This window comes from Herpailurus yagouaroundi, unplaced genomic scaffold, assembly GCF_014898765.1.
Source record: "Herpailurus yagouaroundi ecotype Mexico unplaced genomic scaffold, PumYag 100, whole genome shotgun sequence".
Classification (NCBI taxonomy): domain Eukaryota; kingdom Metazoa; phylum Chordata; class Mammalia; order Carnivora; family Felidae; genus Herpailurus; species Herpailurus yagouaroundi.
The window spans coordinates 6,191,012-6,208,470 of NW_024412391.1; the positions used below are offsets into that span (position 1 = coordinate 6,191,012).

A 17,459-nucleotide genomic window follows, 5' to 3' on the forward strand; every position below is an offset into this window, starting at 1 on the left:
GGAAAGAACTCTAGAAGGAGGTGGAAAGAACTCTAGAAGGAGGTGGAAAGTGCCGGTTTTTGTAGCTTATTTGGAGAACCTAAGAGTCAGTGCAGATGAAGGCCCAGCCTTACTGAAGCACATCAACCTTTCCTGCCTCAAGGCACCTGCCACTTCACAAAACAAGCCAGGCCTAAAGGCCAAGCAGTAAGGGGTGCCTGTTGCTTCTGCTAGTCAGATGAATACAGATGGGACAGTGCAGGGACGGGAATTCATAGCTACTAAGGCCACTATGATAGGAGTCATGTTCCTGGAGAAATGGGAACCATCCCCCAAGATAGGAGTCTCATATTAAAAAAAATATATTTATTTATTTTTTGAGAGAGAGAGAGAGAGAGGGAAAGCAGGGGAGGAGCAGAGAGAGAGGGAGGCAGAGGATCTGAAACAGACTTTGTGCTGACAACAGAGAGCCTGATGTGGGGCTCAAAGTTAGAAACCACGAGATCATAACCTATGAGATCATGACCTGAGCCAAAGTCAGATGCTTAACTGACTGATGTCCCCAGGCCCCCCAGGAGTCTTACATTCTTCACCTATCTTTCATTCAAGGCATTTGCTAATTCCCAAGTTCCATTGGACAGAACAAAAAAATTGTGCAAAAAGTGGTAGTTATAAGCTAAGTGGGACTTCCTTATGTTTTCTCTCCTGCTTTTCTTCTCTTTGCTTTTTTGTCCTATTTTCTGGGTAGGTGCTATTATAATTTGTTTTTAAACAAAATTTAAAATGTCTGCATCATGCCTTTAATTTCCAAGGTGTTGTTAGTATGCCTTTTCTTATAGCATGCTTTCTTGTTTTCAGTATATCTTCTTATATCTCTGAGGATGTAAATTTTCTCATTAAGCTTTGAAATAACATAAGTATATATAGCTCAGTACAATTTTACCAGTGAATACACCCCTTAAGCCACCAACTAGATCAAGAAGTGAATATACCAGCACCCCAGAGGCTTTCTCATTCCCTCTCATAATCACCACACCAAAGGCAGCTACTACTCTGATTTCTGTCACTTTTGCCTGTTTTTGCACTTATATTTCATACATGCTTTAACTTTCCTGTATCTGGCTCTTTGTGCTCAATCTTATGTTTGTGATATTCATCATTTTCACTTGTGTGGCAATAGTTCATTACTTATACTGACCTATAGTATTCCTTTTAAAAATAGAATATAATCTATTTATCTACTTTACTATTAATCATTTGGTTTATTTCCAGTTGTTTGCTAGTTTACAAATAATGCTATGAAACATTCTTGGACATGTTTTTTTGGTAACAATATATACACTCTAGGAATAAATCTGTAACTTTTTCATTTCTTCCCATACATAAAATATTAATATACTATATAATATGTATGATGATATGTATGATATCACATATCATATCATGTAGTGCAAGTTTATTTCTATTTTCTGGATTGATAAAATAGTTTTAGTGTTATCTGGCAGAATATATAAAAATAGCAATCAAAAACATTTCTGAAAAAGGATGGCATGTTAGTCTAACAAATATCAAACTGTAGTCTAAATATGCAGTCCTTAACAATGCTCAGGACTGACAGAATAAACAATTCATAAAGGAACATATCAAAGATAGTAAAGGGAAATCTTAGATAAACTCTAAAAATGTAATGTGTAAACGCAAACCGATGTGTTCATTATATCTTTGTGTATAATCTCATTAGCATTAAAGAGGATACATATTTGGAGATGTGTAAAAAAAAAAAAAAAAGAGCAGTGCATGACGACATGAGTCTAGCAAAGCAAAAATATTGGTAAATTTGGCAATTTGGAAGGGAAAAAAGTTATATCCTGACCTTTATTGATAAATTTCTTTCCAGTGACTGAAAACATTAATTTGATGATGTAAACGTTAAAATTTCTATCTAAAGTTAGAAACAATTAAAAAGCAAATGACAAAGTGGAAAAATATTTCCAATGAATATAGCAAAGTGTTATTGACTTAAATATCTAAAGATCTTTTCAAATCAGTGTGAATAGTTTAAATATCTTAATAAGAAACTGGTAAAAGAATAGTAATGGTCCCAGAAATATAAATAGCCTGTCAAGGATAATCACAAATCAAATCAATGATGAGCATTAGGAACCACATTGCCTCCAAGAGTGATACAAAGATGAATATGAAGATTAAAAAAAAAAAACAAACACCTAATAGTCAAACCCAACAAAGATGTAGGGAGATGAACACTCTCATTAAGTGCTGGTAGGAATGTAAATTGTTTCTGAAAGTTGCCAGTTTACTTTGAGGATTCTTGTATTAAGCATCTCCTCCATCTGGAAATTCAGATGACTACCAGGTGGAGCCCATGCTAGGGTAGGTAAGATGGAACCCTTGGATACACAAGATGGAAATTCAGGCTAACGAAGAGTTCTGTTAAATGAAAGAGATGGAGCCTTAGGCTAACTCCAGAAACTGGAATCGCATGAATTACATTTGAACTCCTGCCTCATTTAAGCATACAATAACCTGTGTGACAACAAAGGAGCCTAGTTCAGAAATAGGATGTGCTTGAATCATCTGCTCCAAGTGGGGGACCTGAATCTCCATTCTTTTTTTTTTTTTTTAATTTCTTTTAAGTTTATTTATTTATTTTGAGAGAGAGAAAGAGAGCACAAGCAAGGGAGGGGCAGAGAGGAGAGACAGAATCCTAAGCAGGCTCTGCGCCATCAGCTCAGAGCGCGATGCGGGGCTCAAACTCACAAACTGTGAGATCATGACCTGAGCCGAGATCAAGAGTCTGATGCTTAACCGACTGAGCCACCCAGGTGCCCCGAGTCCCCATTCTTATTTGCCAAGTGCAAGCCTCTTCCATGCTTTTGCTAGCATCTGTAAAAACATCCTTCCTCTTCATCTTTTAAAATATTAAGTATCTTTACCTGGCACTTCAGTAAACTGTCAGTGGGACTGGGTGCTGATAAAACCTTTCTGGAAAGCAATCTGCCAATATCTGTCAAATTTTTAAATGCCAGAAATCCTACTGACAAAAACTTAGAGATACAGATACAATGGTGTTTCCTGCAGCCTTGCACCATTATTTAGAAAAAGAAAACAAGAACACAAGGGGTTTGCTAAATGATTCCATAAGTGGAATATAATAAAGTTGCTTAAAAAAGGAGGTGGGGGGGGAGAGCTTCACATTCGAAGAGTTCAAGTTCAAAGTCCTTTGATATACAAAGATCTTTACAAAATATTATTCAGTGAACTAATCAAGGAGCCGAACAGCATGTACAGTAAGACACTACTTGTGTAAATACAAAAAGAATACGCAATGCTAGTCTATGTACAAATTTTTATCAGCAAAGATATATAACAGATTGTTAATGGGGGTTAGCTTTAGAAGGGGGGCCAAGGGTTGGAATATAGGGAGAATGGTGAATTTCACTTTCCATATTCCAGTGCTTGACCTTCTCCAGTGTTTGGCTTTTTACCAGTAGAGGTGTTTCTACTTTCCTAATGTATTTTTGTCACCTTCTATATCTTTCAAGGTACCTTTTCAATCTTATATTCCCCCAGGGGACTTTCATTCTTTAACCAGTACATCTACACCTCTTCTTCTAAATTCTGATGCCATGTTTTAACATTCCACACTGCTCCTTATACTGAATAATTAATTTGTTCCTTTTCACAGGAAAGGAAATGATCAGATGGTAGACTAGGTCTCATAGTGTACGTATGTCCTCTAAAACTGGAATCAGCAAACTTTGTCTATGAAGGACCAGATAGTTAGTGTTTTAGGCTTTACAGGCCAGAAGGTCTCCGGTGAAACCACTGGACTCTGCTGTTGTATTGTGAGCCCAGTTACTGTGGACAATAAGTGAACAAATGTTCATGACTGTGTTCTAATAAAATGATTTATAAAAACAGGTATGAATCTGATTTGGCTGTGGGTGGTAGTTTTCCAACCTCTGCTCTTTTACAAAAGTAGTCACCGAAATGTGTGGAGATTAACTAAGAAGACATTTTTCCATTAATCCCAACCATGGAATCTTCATTTGAATTTAACATCAAAACTTACTTTTTTTTTTCCAAATGGCTTGCCCCATCAATCTGTGGCTTCCTAAGTGGTTTTTTTTTTTCCTTTCTTTCCTCAACCAAAGCTCTTTTATTTAAAAGCCACGTATAAAATCAACAATCCCAAGACACCATCCTCTGTTAGGTCTCACACATCAGTTTCTTTCATATAGTACATACGATTATGTACATAAGCACTATTGTTCAAGACACACAAATATCAGCTCCAGGTTAGGTGGTGAACTCCGTGGGGAAACTGTTCCAGTATTCTGATACCTGGAGCTCAGTAGGGTGGCTTGCACCTGGGCCAGGCTGGGACTAGAATGAAATAAGCGAGGTGCCTAAGGTGCACGATTTAAGGCAGTGCTCACTCTCAGGGTCATGCAAATGCCGGCTCAGCCTTAAGAAGGAGTACCTTTTTAAACTTTATGCCCAGGCACCTCACTTGCTGCACCAGGGAACCTCACTGTACTCAGAATCACGGACTGTCAGTGAATGGGGCAGTCAACATGCAAATTCAGGACAAGGGCTAGGTCACTTAAAAACAGTTGGCTGTTCCCTCCTAGAAAGCCCTGGTTGGGAAGCACATAGCAGAGTCCTAATGTAGGGCCATCCAGAAGAGGACAGATCCAGCCCAGAAAAAAAAAATGTGTGTGTGGTGGGGTGAATGTCAGGACTCGGGGCTCCATGAAACAGAGAGGAGGAGGACGACTTCCATTGTCCTTGTACGGTTTTCACCTAATCCCACTGCAAAGCCACTGACTGAAAGAACCAGAGTGTGTTCCACCTCTTGCCCTCCTGCTGTTCCCCTTTTGCTGTATTTCGAGCCCTCTGCTTTGCTCTCTGCAGAAAAGTCAGAAGGTAGGCCCGGTTACAAGGAGAGGAAACGCCTCTTTTGATTTTCCTCAAGAAGTGAAGCCTGACTTGTGTCCCCATGGGAGTAAACGGCCCTGAGGTTGCTTTGAAAGGCCCCATTTTCCCAGCTGAGTCTCCTGGGCTCAGACTAGCCTGCAGATGTTCTAGGACAGAGAATGACGTGTTCATCTTGCATTTCAGAATGCACTTGTGTTGCTTCCACACACAACGGTTGGGTCCCGTACCTCCACGTGCATTTTACACACTGCCTAAGACTATGCTTACCGCGGGAGATTATATTTAACAACTCCTTGAGCATCTGTGCTATAGACGGAGACATTTAATAAAAAGACAGAGAGGAAAAGCCCCTATACATATGAACTGACAGTCCCGTAAGGAATGATATGAACAAAAACTACAGTTTACAGAACAATTTCAAGTGTCTTCTAGTGTCTTCATTGTACACTCCATTGTGGTATAGAGGAAGATAAAAACTCACACGTAAAGAACACTCACAAAATAAATTATTTTATAGCAATTCTGTGAGGAGACTGCTCTTATCCAATTTGGAGGTGAAAAAAAATTGAGGCTGCAAGGTTAAAAGTGACTTGTCCAAGATCATACATCAAATGAGTTATAGCACCAGAATTCGACCAGTGGGCTATCAGATTCTAAAGCCTGTGCACTCTACCATTTTCCCCAAATTGTATAAATCATCAGAAAAACTTACCGTGTAGTAATCATACCAGCGGGCTCTGGGGAAATATGCAGTGACGTTTCGGGCATTCTAAAATTAAACACAAACAAGGCTTGGGCAAGGTACCAATTTGTACAGTAAAAGGATCAAAACAATAGTGGTGGCCTTGGACCAACGTGCTCATCTTTTTAAAGACCAGCAATGTTGGGGAAACCTTTCTTCCCTCCCTTCTTCCCAAATGGGAGATTTGCCTGCCTCAGACTGGCAGTTTCCATAAAGCCCTTTGGGATCAGGACTGTGGGGAAAAATCACCTGCTTATACAGTCACCCCATATTCTCTCTAAAGAGATAAATTGAGGTTGGGTCTTGGGCAGAAAAAAAATGTTTGTAGATTTTATGGTACCAGTACTTCAGGGATTCTGATTAGTGCAGTAAGTTTTGGGGAGAATGCAATTGGCTGGTATTTTAACCAGAAGCCTACATACATCGATAGAAAAAGTGAAATATGGCTTTTGCTTCCTGAGGATGTCTTACAGAAGGAAGCGAAGGGCTAGCTGGCAACAAGGTTATGCACATGGTACAAACAATCGTGCAAAATTTGTTTTAATGGAGTAAGAGACCACATCTCAAGAGCCCCAGCAGACCAGTCCTCTTTTGTTGCCTCTAGTCACTGGGTCTCAGAGCTGTAATTCTCTAGTCATCAGACGCCTCCGTACTCACAGCCTCCAGGACAGGGCTGACCAGGAAGGCTGGGCCCAGCAGAAACTGACGGTCCACATCCCAGGTCACCCGGTCTGACACGAACCTGGAAAGAGAAACCAAGGTACCACAATCAGGAACCCAACAGGGCTTCAGGCCAAGACCCTGAAGAAAACTCCTCAAGTTCAGACCCAAGTCAGAAATCCAGCTGCGTTCTTCGTCTTCCTTTACTCTTTCCCTATGTCTCCCTTAACCAGCTGTATACTTACTTTCTCTCTATCATGTTCTTCAAACCCCAGAAATGGATGAACTTAGACATGTTCTCACCTATCAATACCTCCATGTTTCTTAACCATGGCATGTTTTAAATGCAAGAATGGCCTTCAGCCCTCACATCTTCAGCCCTCACATCTGGCCTTGTCTTGTGACCTGAGCGGCTACAAAAGATAGGTAGCTTTTCATAGGCCCAACTTAGAAAGAAATTATTCTGTGTTGTACTGTATCACTTTGAATTTTTTTCATTCAGTAGCCTTTTGTCAAGGACCTAGTGCATGACTGACACTGTGCTAAAAGGAATTATAATGTATGGTCTGTCCCAGAAAGCTTATGGCAAAGAGCAACTGTGTCTTTAACTTAATTTGGAGGAAATTTTTTCTTCAGGAGCCACTACATAGAATGACATTATTCATTAGTCATTGGGATTCCGTCTGACACTCACTCATGGAGAAGAGGCCGGACGACAGTGCTGCCCTCCGTGTGGGCCATGTGCATCAGGGTGTAGAGATATGGCAACAGGGTATATCTGGTCTTCAGGACACTTCTGGAGATATTCACAAAGGTTGCATCCCAGGACACAGGGTCTTGCCTCTAAAGGAGAAAAGAAGAATGTTTAGAGCTCACTAAGGGAACCTAAAGAAGTCCCTGAACGCTTATTACAAATGAAGATCATATATAGCTAAACCAAAATTGATTACAGATGAGGCTGAGAATATTCTTTTTTTTTTAGACTTTTTTTTGAGGCAAAGAATATTCTTAATATACTTAAAGAAGTCACTGACGCTTTCCCAATACAGCTGATGAAATTTCTCTATAAGACATTCTTTTGGGTATATATTTGGTACAACACAGCCTAACCAAACAAACAAAATAATGTAAAGAACACTGAGGAATCTGGTTCACTAAAACATGACGCTCTTTCCAAGTACCTGTTAGCCATTTGTATGTCTTCTTGGAAAAATGTCTGTGTGGGTCATTTTTAAATCATGTTGTTTGTGGCTTTTTGCTACTGATTTGAATGAGTGCCTTACATATTTTGGATATTAATTCCTTTTCAGATAGATGGTTTACAAATATTTGGGGTGCCTCGGTGGCTCAGTCAGTTAAGTGTCTGACTTTGCTTCAGGTCATGATCCCACAGTTCATGGGTTTGAGCCCTGTGCTGACAGCTCAGAGTCTGGACCCTGCTTCAGATTCTATGTCTCCCTCTCTCTTTTCCCCTTGCCCACTCACTCTCAAAATTAAAATAAAACATTTTTTTAAAAATTAAAAAACAACATATATTTTCTCCCATTTCATAGGCTGCCTTTTCAGTTTTTGATTATTTCTTTTGCTGTGCAGAAGCTTTTGAATTTGATATAGTTCTACTTACTTATTTTTATTGCTGTTGTCTGTGCTCCCAGTGTCATGTCCAAAGAAATCATTGCCAAGGACAATGTCAAGTACCTTTTTCCCTATGTTTTCTTTTAGAAGTTTTACTGTTTGGGGTCATACATTTAAATTACTACTACATTTTGAGTTAATTTTTGTGAGTGGTATAAGATAGGGGTCCAGTTTCATTCTTTTGAATGTCATTATCCAGTTTTCCCAACAGCATTTATTGAAGAGACTGTCTTTTCTCCACTGAGTATTCTTGCCTCTCTTGTCAAACCATAGTAAGTGCAAGGTTTATTTCTGTATGTTTGATTCTATTCCGTTTATCTATTTTTATGTCAATAGCATACTGTTTGGTTACTATAGCTTTGTGATATAGTTTGAAACCAGGACACGTGATACCTTCAGCCTTGTTCTTCATTCTCAGGATTGTTTTAGCTATTTGGGGTTGTTTGTAATTCCATGTGAACTTTAGAATTGTTTTTTCTATTTCTGTGAAAAGTGCTATTGGGATTTTGACATTGCATTGAATCTATAAATGGTTTTGGGTAGTATGGACACTGATAATGTTAATTCTAATCCATGAACATGGAATATCTTTCCATTTATTTGTGTATTCTTCAACTCCTTTCAGGAATGTCTTAGAGTTTTCAATGTCTAGATGTTTCACCTCCCTGGTTAAATTTATTCCTAAGCATTTTATTGAGTTTTGATGCTACTACTGTGAATGGGATTGCTTTATTTCTTTTTTAGATATTTGCTGTTCATGGATAGAAACACAACTGATTTCTGTATGTTGATTTTGCATTCTGCAACTTCACTGAATTGGTTCATTCTAATAGTTTTTCAATGATACCTTTAGGTTTTTCTACATATAAAATCATATAAACTGTAAACAGAGACAATTTTACTTCCTTCCTGATTTAAATATTTTGCATTTCTTTTTCTTGCCTGACTGTTCTGACTAGGACTTCCCAGTACTATGTTAAATAGGACTAGTGAGAGTGGGCACACGTCTTATTCCTGATCTTATAGAAAAAGCTTTCAAGCTTCTACCATTAAGCATAATATTAGGTGTAGGCTTGTCACACATGGCTTTATAATGTTGAGGTACATTCCTTCTACACCCAATTTGTTGAGAGCTTTCATCATGGAAGGAGGTTATATTTTGTCAAAAAAATTTTTTTCTGCATGTATTGAGATGATCATATGAATTTTATCTTCCATTCTATTAATATGATGTATTACATTTATTTATTTGTGTATGTTGAATCATCTTCACATCCCATGGTTAAATCCCACTTGATAATGGTGTATGATTCTCCCAATGTGTTGAATTTGGTGTGCTAGTATTTTGTTGCAAATTTTTGGATCTATATTCATGAGGGATATCGACCTACAGTTTTCTTGTAGGGTTCTTATCTGGCCTTTGTGTCAGGGTAATGCTGGTCTTATAAAATAAGCTTGGGAGTGCTCCCTCCTCTTCAATGTTTTGGAAGTGTTTGAGGAGGTCTTGGCGTTGATTCTTCTTTAAATTTTCAATACAATTCACCAGGGAAAACATATGGTCCTGAGCTTCCTTGGAGCGGGAGGGATGATTTTTTTATTACTAATTCAATCTCCTATTCATTATTTATCTGTTCAGCTTTTCTGTTTCCTCATGATTCAGTCTTGGTAAGCTGTATGTTCATAGGAACTTATTCATTTCTTCTAGGTTGTCCAATTTGTTGGTTTATAATTGTAGTCTCCTGTGATCCTTTGTATTTCTGTAGTATCAGTCCTAATGTCTCCTTTATCATTTATAATTTTATTTATTTGAGGCTTCTGTCTTTTTCCTTAGCAAGTCATTTTGTTTATCTATTCAAAGAACCAGCTCTTAGTTTGGTTGATCTTTTCTGTTGTTTCTCTGGCCTCTGCTTCACTTATTCCTCTTCTGATCTTTTGGTAACTCTGGACTTAGTTCTTTTGCTAGTTCCTTGAGGTCTACAGTCAGGTTGTTTGTTTGAGATTCGGCTTCTTCTTTTCTAATGTAGGTGAAATGCATTCACTGCCTCCTGCAGGTTTTGATATGTTATGTTTCCATTTTCATCTGTTTCAAGATATTTTAAATTTTTTCTTTCTATTTCATCTTTGACCCATTGGTTGTTTAATTTCCACATATTTGTGGGTTTCCCAGTTTTCCTCCTATTATTGGTTTCCAGTTTCCAAAGAAGACATACAGATGGCCAACAGATACATGAGAAGCTGTTCAACATCATGTGTCATCGGGGAAATGCACATCAAAACCACAATGAAGTATCACCTCACATCTATTAAAGAGAAGAACAGTGGTTATCAAGGGGCTGGAGGATGGGAGAAATGGAGACGTGTCAGTCAAAGGATACAAACTTCCAGATACAAGATGCATATATCCTGGTACTCTAATGCACAGCATGGTGACTATAGTTAACAATACTATATCATACACTTGAAAGTTGCCAAAAGAGCAAATACTAAATATTCTCACCACAAAAAAGAAATGGTAATTATGTGAGGTGATGGAGGTGTTAACTAATCCTGCTGTGGTAGTCATTTCACAACACTTAAATGTATCAAATAAAACAAGCAAGAAAGACGAGGGTTTAATGGTTTTGAAGATGTCACGGGGAATACAGAATGCATTAATTGTAGCTCAGATTTGGAGGCTGTATTCCTAGTGATATAAAACTTTTGAGCTATGAGCTAGCATCATACCCTGGTCCCAATGGTGTTGTGGTTCCTCGAGAAGGGGTAAAAGGCCCCCAGTTGCATCCAGCGAGCACACATCTCATATTCAGCATCTTGAAAGAATCCACAAATATCTGCTCCTGTCTGAAGCAAGGTAGAATAAAACAAGCCTGTTGGTGATTTCTGAAAGATGTGACAACCTGCTTGGGGATTAGAAGTGACCCCAAAGACACTTACATAAGATATGCCAAAGAGGCTGAACTCCAACATGCCTGCAATGAGACCACAGCTGTGTCAGAGGCAGTACTCGTGATCTGCCTTTTTCTCCCCACTCAAGAATCCCTTACCAAGATTCCTAACCCCCTTTCCCACCAGCAGAAGCCCCTTGGGATAAGCCCACACACCAATGATAGACTTCTTCAGCTGGTCCCAGGCAGCTGTGTTGTCTCCCAGCCAGTGACCTCCCCAGCGGCCAGAAGAGGGGAATGTGGAGCGGGTGATGACAATCCCCCTCTGTCCCGTCACCTCCTGCACAGCTCTGGATGGAGGGGAGCAAGGAGGTGATATAGGGGAGATTAGGGGAGGAAAGGCCACAGAGCTTCTCCTCACGGGGTTTCTGAGCGTGAGGCATGGTGACAAAATGTCTCCTGCATTACTGGAAGAAATACAGAAATCTGAGCCATAATGGCATCCTCACTGACTGACCCTAGATGATAGAGAGAATAATAAGTTGTGCCTTTACATAGTGTTTTACAAAGAACTTTATAGTAAACTTACTGGATCACCTAAAAATAACAAGTAACCTTAAAAATAACAAGTAGTAACAAATAACTACGTATTTACTAAGTACTAAGGTTTGATATTTGGGGAGGAAGAAGGCGAATTCCTTTAGAAGGCTTCTTTAGAATAATTCTTCTTATTCATTGACTGAGCTCACAAAATGGGATAGTGCTAGTTCAGTAGACCATCAGTTGGCTCTCCAACAAGAAATAGAAACGAACAAACAAACCCAACAGAGATGAGTCACTTATGAAATAAAGGAAAGAGATAGCCAGTCCTCTGTGTTCCCTTCACCTCTTGTAATTAATCACGGCATCAGCTGCTCTGTGTGATCATTGCCTGGGTCTCCATATGTGCCTCCTGCACGAGGACTATCAAGTCTCCCACCGGCAGAACCATGTCTTGCTTAAACCTGTCCTTCTAACAATGCCTGGCTCCATGCTCGTGTTCACTTAATAAATAAGAATTGTGACCCAGTCATAATTAAAATCTTCTTAACCCTTGAGAGGGTGCATGAAAGGAAAAGCAGAGCAACTCTGTCAGCCACTGGCTGGCCCTGCGGATCGTGTGGACCAGAGAAGGGAGAGGGCCACTCACTCGTAAGTGGGTCTGGTCTGGGCCCATCCGTACAGGCTGTGCACGTCATAGTGTCGCACCCGTGAGCCGTCTGGCAGGATCTGCTGACTCTCCATGCACAGGGTCTTGCTGCTAAGGCCCATGTCCCTGGACTCCAAATCTGAGGAGAAGGAGCTAGTGATATAAATGTCATGCTCAATCCTCTTTACCCCTGACCTCCCTTTAAGGGATTGGACACTGGAGCTTAAGACTAATCTCACCCCTACATGGGTCCCTCTCCTCCTTCCTCCCCAGGGGCAGGGGAATGTGCACGGTTCTGAGCTGCAATGGAGCCCACGGGTGTTTTCACAGGAGCAAATTTCTCCAGGAGCAAGCAGGGGCAAGGGGGAGAAGACAAAGCTGCCAAACACCTGGCCACGTGACAGGATGTACTCTAAGCTTTTTTCTTGTAAATCATTCCAGGTAATTCTTATCGTAACTCTATAAAAGGAGAGATATCACTATCTCCCTTTACAATTCAAACAGCTGAGATTTGGAAATATCGAGTAGTCTGTTGAAGGTCATACAATTCATAGTGAATCTAATTTCTGGAGCCAAGACATGAACACAAGTGTTAGCGCCAAAGTCCAAAGACTCCACGATAAGGGGAAGCTGCTACTTTCCCCCACTGGTGGCACAACAAACTCCCATGGAGGGATTCACACAAGTCTGAAGAATTAAGAAACTTAGTTCTAGAATCCTTTGGGGACATCACCACTGTTAAGTTTTTTTCGAACAAATTTGAGAAATTCAGCCAATAGGGTCAGTAACTTGTACACACACTCAACTGGGTAAAGTGCTTGATGTGTGCTAATCTTTGGCCCCCTAAAAACCACAGCACCATGGGCGCCTGGGTGGCTCAGTTGGTTAAGTGTCCGACCGGCTCAGGTCATAATCTCGCAGTCCGTGAGTTCAAGACCTGTGCTGGGCTCTGTGTTGACAGCTCAGAGCCTGGAGCCTGCTTTGGATTCTGTGTCTCCCTCTCTGTCTGCCCCTCCCCCACTTACACTCTGTCTCTGTCTCTGTCTCTCTCTCTCTCAAAAATAAATAAATATTTAAAAACAAAAAACAAAACAAAAAAAAAAACACCAATTAAGGTGTGGCCTGAACAGTCAGGATAAACCCTGACTGCCGGGCCCTTGCAGAGGTCACTCCTTGCAGCCCAGACTCTGCCAACAGAGGAGGCCGAGGGCTCTTACGTGGCATATAGGGAGGGTGGTTCAGAGTGGCATCCCTGCAGCCTGGGGGCACTGCTCCATTCACAAAACTCGCCGGCTCGTTCATATCCTAGAAATGTCAAACACAGATATATCTTACTTTTTAAAATCATCACATCCCGTCAACTCAGAGACAAGGAAGCAGTGAACAAATCATTAACCTTCCAGCAATCCTGTAGATACCAGCCCAGAGAGACTCATCAAATCCAGCTGAGAATTGACTAGAATGATCAATTAAGCTCTCCAGAATAACTGGCTAGAAGATTTAAAAAAAAAAAAAAAAAATCCTCCCTCAGGGTATGAGGCAAGGCTCAATTCCAAGAAATTCCTTAGTAATCACCTTGGTGTTTTACTGGAGGAGCTCCAATCAGATATGTCCAAGGTCTTTCTTGGATGATTATTATCCCTCTTAATTAAAGGTCATGGTCACATAAGATTAGCCCACAAAGACAGAAACTCACCTGTCCACATGGGCACAGACATAAACCCACACACTTACAATCCACATGCCATCAAACTTCAAGCTCTTCTCTGGATCCCGTGGATTGGTATATAGTTCTCGCATCTCCCTCTTCCACCATGTGGCAGTTGAATTACGGAAAAAGTCTGGGAAGGCCACGTAAGCTCGGTATTGCTGTAGACATTAAACATAGTGGGTTTGTCCACCAAAATGATATTAGATAGCCTAAAGGCACTTCCTGAGAGCATAACTCATACACATCCCTGTACCACATGGTGAGAGATAATCCAAACAGAGCCTAAATAACCTTCTCGGCTTCTTTGAAATATAATGAGTGCACAGAAGAGACATTAGCATAAGTTAGACACCTTCTCAGCATTTGGAAAGCATCCATGGACTGTCTTCCTCTTTGTATCAACATGAATGGTAGCAGTCACTGTCTCACGTGTTAGATGGTTAACTTTCAACTTCTGTCCTGCCTTCTAAGCACGCCTGGCCATAGGATCACTTTCCGCAGGAAACACAGAGAGTAAGCTGAGGGTTGCTGGAGGGGAGGTGGTTGGGGGGATGGACTAAACGGGTGATGGGTATTAAGAAGGGCACTTGTTGGATGAGCACTGGGTGTTATATGTAAGTAAGGAATCACTAAATTCTACTCCTGAAACCAATACTACATATATGATAACTAACCTGAATTTAAATAGATAGAAAGATGGATAGATAGATAGATAGATAGATAGACAGACAGACAAAACAGGATCCAGGGAGAGACTACAGCTTGAAACAGTCAACAGGCTAGAAACAAACATCCAGGTGCTCTCCTGTCTCATTCTCACTGGAAAAAGGAGATGAGGGAAAAGATCTCTAACTAGTGGGCAACTGTTTACTACAGTTGCAGAATCACTTGAGAATTACAGTGTCAAGTAATTTAGGAGGAGCTAAAGGGGAAGTTTAACACTGCCACCCCTTCTCTTTGTCTTCCTCAAATAATAAAAGCTTCCTTTTTGTCTTTTTTTAAAATTATTTTTATGTCTTTTTTTATTTATTTCTGAGGGAAAGAGAGAGACAGAGAGACAAGACAGAGACAGAGTGTGAGCAGGGGAGGGGGACAGAGAGAGGGAGACACAGAATCCGAAGAAGGCTCCGAGCTGTCAGCACAGAGCCCAATGTGGGGCTCAACCCACAAACTCTGAGATCACGACCTAAGGTGAAGTCAGATGCTTAACCAACTGAGCCACCCAGGCGCCCCTAAAATCTGTCTTTATTTTAACCTGGAGAGTGGATCGAAAGCTTAACTATATTGTAAGGTTTTTGAGAGCATCTCAAAACTCATTTTAGTTTTATACTCATCTGGCTGGTCTTTGCACCCTCCACAGTGCTTAGCTTAGAACCTGACATAAAATAAATGCTTGGTGCATAATTGTGAATTCACACCACTGAGCAGCAGCAAATATTCATAAATTTCTATACAGCCCATGTTGCTTGTGATGGAAGTGTATGGTCTTTTGTATGTCCCAGTAAATAGGTTCCTCTGTGCTTCTCAGTGCATTTTAAGAGTTAAAGAGCTAAGTAATGCTGGTGGCAGAGGGGGTAGGTCCTGAGGGGGGACCACAGAAAGAGGACTTAGTTTAGGAAACCTCCAGTTCTTGCACACAACAGACAAAAGGCAAGTAGGATCCCCTATCTCTAGATAAAAGGCAAAAAGGGAACGCAAAGCAGGTAACAGAAATGGAACAGAATGCAGGGGTCCAGCTCACAAAGTAGTAAGAGGTAGTGAACCACATCACCGAGAATGCTTTGAAAGGGAGGCACCCCAGAGATGGCTTCTTGTTAGAAAATAGAGGTAGAAATGTGGAACCAGAAGAAGAGAACTTTTCACCAGAAACAGAGGTCCAGCTCAGGCGGGGTTAGAAACATGGAGTAGGGGTGGGGGATAGAGGACTAGGGTAAACAGAGTCAATACCCACCATGCCAGAGTCATAACTGAATCCCATATGGGATCCAAGGGAGAAATTTGACCAACTCAAATTCATTAACTTCACTAAAAGGTGCTCTGATGATTCTGACCCATGAAATAAATGTTTTGCCATTCCCCAAAGCTGTGGCTCTGTCTCCCTCCTTCTTACTTCCACCCTCACCTTCCTTGGTCTCAACTCGGGATGCACTCACCTGCACGCCTGGCCATAAGATCACTTTCCGAGCCCACTGTGTGTCTGCTACCAAAATGCAATTCTAAGGCCTAATCCTAGCCTTACTGAATTAAATCTAAGCGTCAGATTCAGAAATCTGCTTTCCACAGGCTTCCTGCTATTTGCATGTTTGTTTGTTTTATACTACCCTCAGCAGAGCCTGACCTGGATATCAGGAGCTTCGCCCCCATTGGCCTCATGAAATGGGTTTCATTAATATAAATACTCATAATTATTCTATCTACTGAGAATCTCTTATGTGCTATCAAATACATATCATGGCCCCCTAATGGAGTGCTTCTTATGAGAGACACAACTGGCATTTGGGGCAGGAGACTTCTTGGTGGAACATCCCCTGCCATCAGAGCTATGAGCATCCCTAGTCACGTCCCACTAAATAAATGCAATTTGGTGCTCCCCTTGTAATAATCCAAACTGCCCCACAGATTTCCAAATGCTTGTGATGGCTGATGAAATGTGGAGCTTGTATGGTGATAGGCAACCTCTTCATTGTTTAAGCGGGCCCTTTCCTAGTATAATGATTTAAAAGTCATGGTACTGGTATAAAAACAGATACGTAGACCAATGACACAAAATAGAAAGCCCAGAAAGAAGTCTATACATATACCATCCGTTAATCTTTGACAAGCATGCTAAGAACACACAATGGGAAAAAACAGTCTCTTCAATAAACAGTGTTAGGAAAACTGGATGTCCACATGCAAATGAATGAAACAAAACCTTTATCTTACACTACTCACAAAAAATTTTCAACCTGTTTTAAAGACTTACATAGGGGCGCCTGAGTGGCTCAGTCTGTTAAGTGTCCGACTTTGGCTCAGGTCATGATCTCGCAGTTTATGAGTTTGAGCCCTGTGTCAGGCTCTGTGCTGAGCCTGCTTCAGATTCTGTGTCTCCCTCTCTGCCTCTCCCCTGCTTGCACTCTCTTTCGCTCTCTCTCTCTCTCAAAAATAAATAAAACCTTAAAAAATTTTTTTAAAGACTTAAATATAAGACCTGAAACCATAAAACTTCCAGAAGAAAACAGGGGGAAAGCTCCTTGACGTTGGTCTCGGCAATGATGTGGGGAGATGGGGTCTGACATCACGTGCATCAGCAACAAAAACAAAAATAAAAAACAGGTGGGACTATATAGAACTGAAAACCTTCTGCACAGCAGAGGAAACAGTCAACAAAAGGAAAAGGCAACCCAGGGAATAAGAGAAAATATTTGCAAACCATATATCTGATAAGAAATTAACTTCCAAAATATATAAGGAATTTACACAACTCAATAGCAAAACATAAAGCAAAACAAATAAACAGATTATGGGGCACCTGGGTGGCTCAGTCAGTTGAGCACCTGACTTTGGCTCAGGTCACGATCTCGTGGTTGGTTCACGAGTTTGAGCCTCTCGTTGGGCTCTGTGCTGACAACTCAGAGCCTGGAGCCTGCTTCAGATTCTGTGTCTCCCTCTCTCTCTGCCTTTCCCCTCCTCACGCTCCATCTCTTGCTCTCTCAA

At 40.8% G+C, this 17,459-nt stretch overlaps 1 protein-coding gene across 2 annotated transcripts in view; it reads right to left on the minus strand.

Annotated features, from left to right (window-relative positions):
• Positions 1-17,459, minus strand: part of MGAM (maltase-glucoamylase) — a 95,301-nt gene that overhangs the window by 8,035 nt on the left and 69,807 nt on the right. For both annotated transcript variants that reach the window (XM_040471748.1, XM_040471747.1), the window contains exons 35-43: positions 13,787-13,921; positions 13,270-13,357; positions 12,053-12,191; positions 11,080-11,213; positions 10,913-10,947; positions 10,703-10,819; positions 7,038-7,186; positions 6,341-6,425; positions 5,654-5,710 (exon numbers count right to left, since the gene is read on the minus strand). In XM_040471748.1, the coding sequence (XP_040327682.1) occupies positions 5,654-5,710; positions 6,341-6,425; positions 7,038-7,186; positions 10,703-10,819; positions 10,913-10,947; positions 11,080-11,213; positions 12,053-12,191; positions 13,270-13,357; positions 13,787-13,921 (939 nt within the window). The remainder of the gene's footprint in view (positions 1-5,653; positions 5,711-6,340; positions 6,426-7,037; positions 7,187-10,702; positions 10,820-10,912; positions 10,948-11,079; positions 11,214-12,052; positions 12,192-13,269; positions 13,358-13,786; positions 13,922-17,459) is intronic.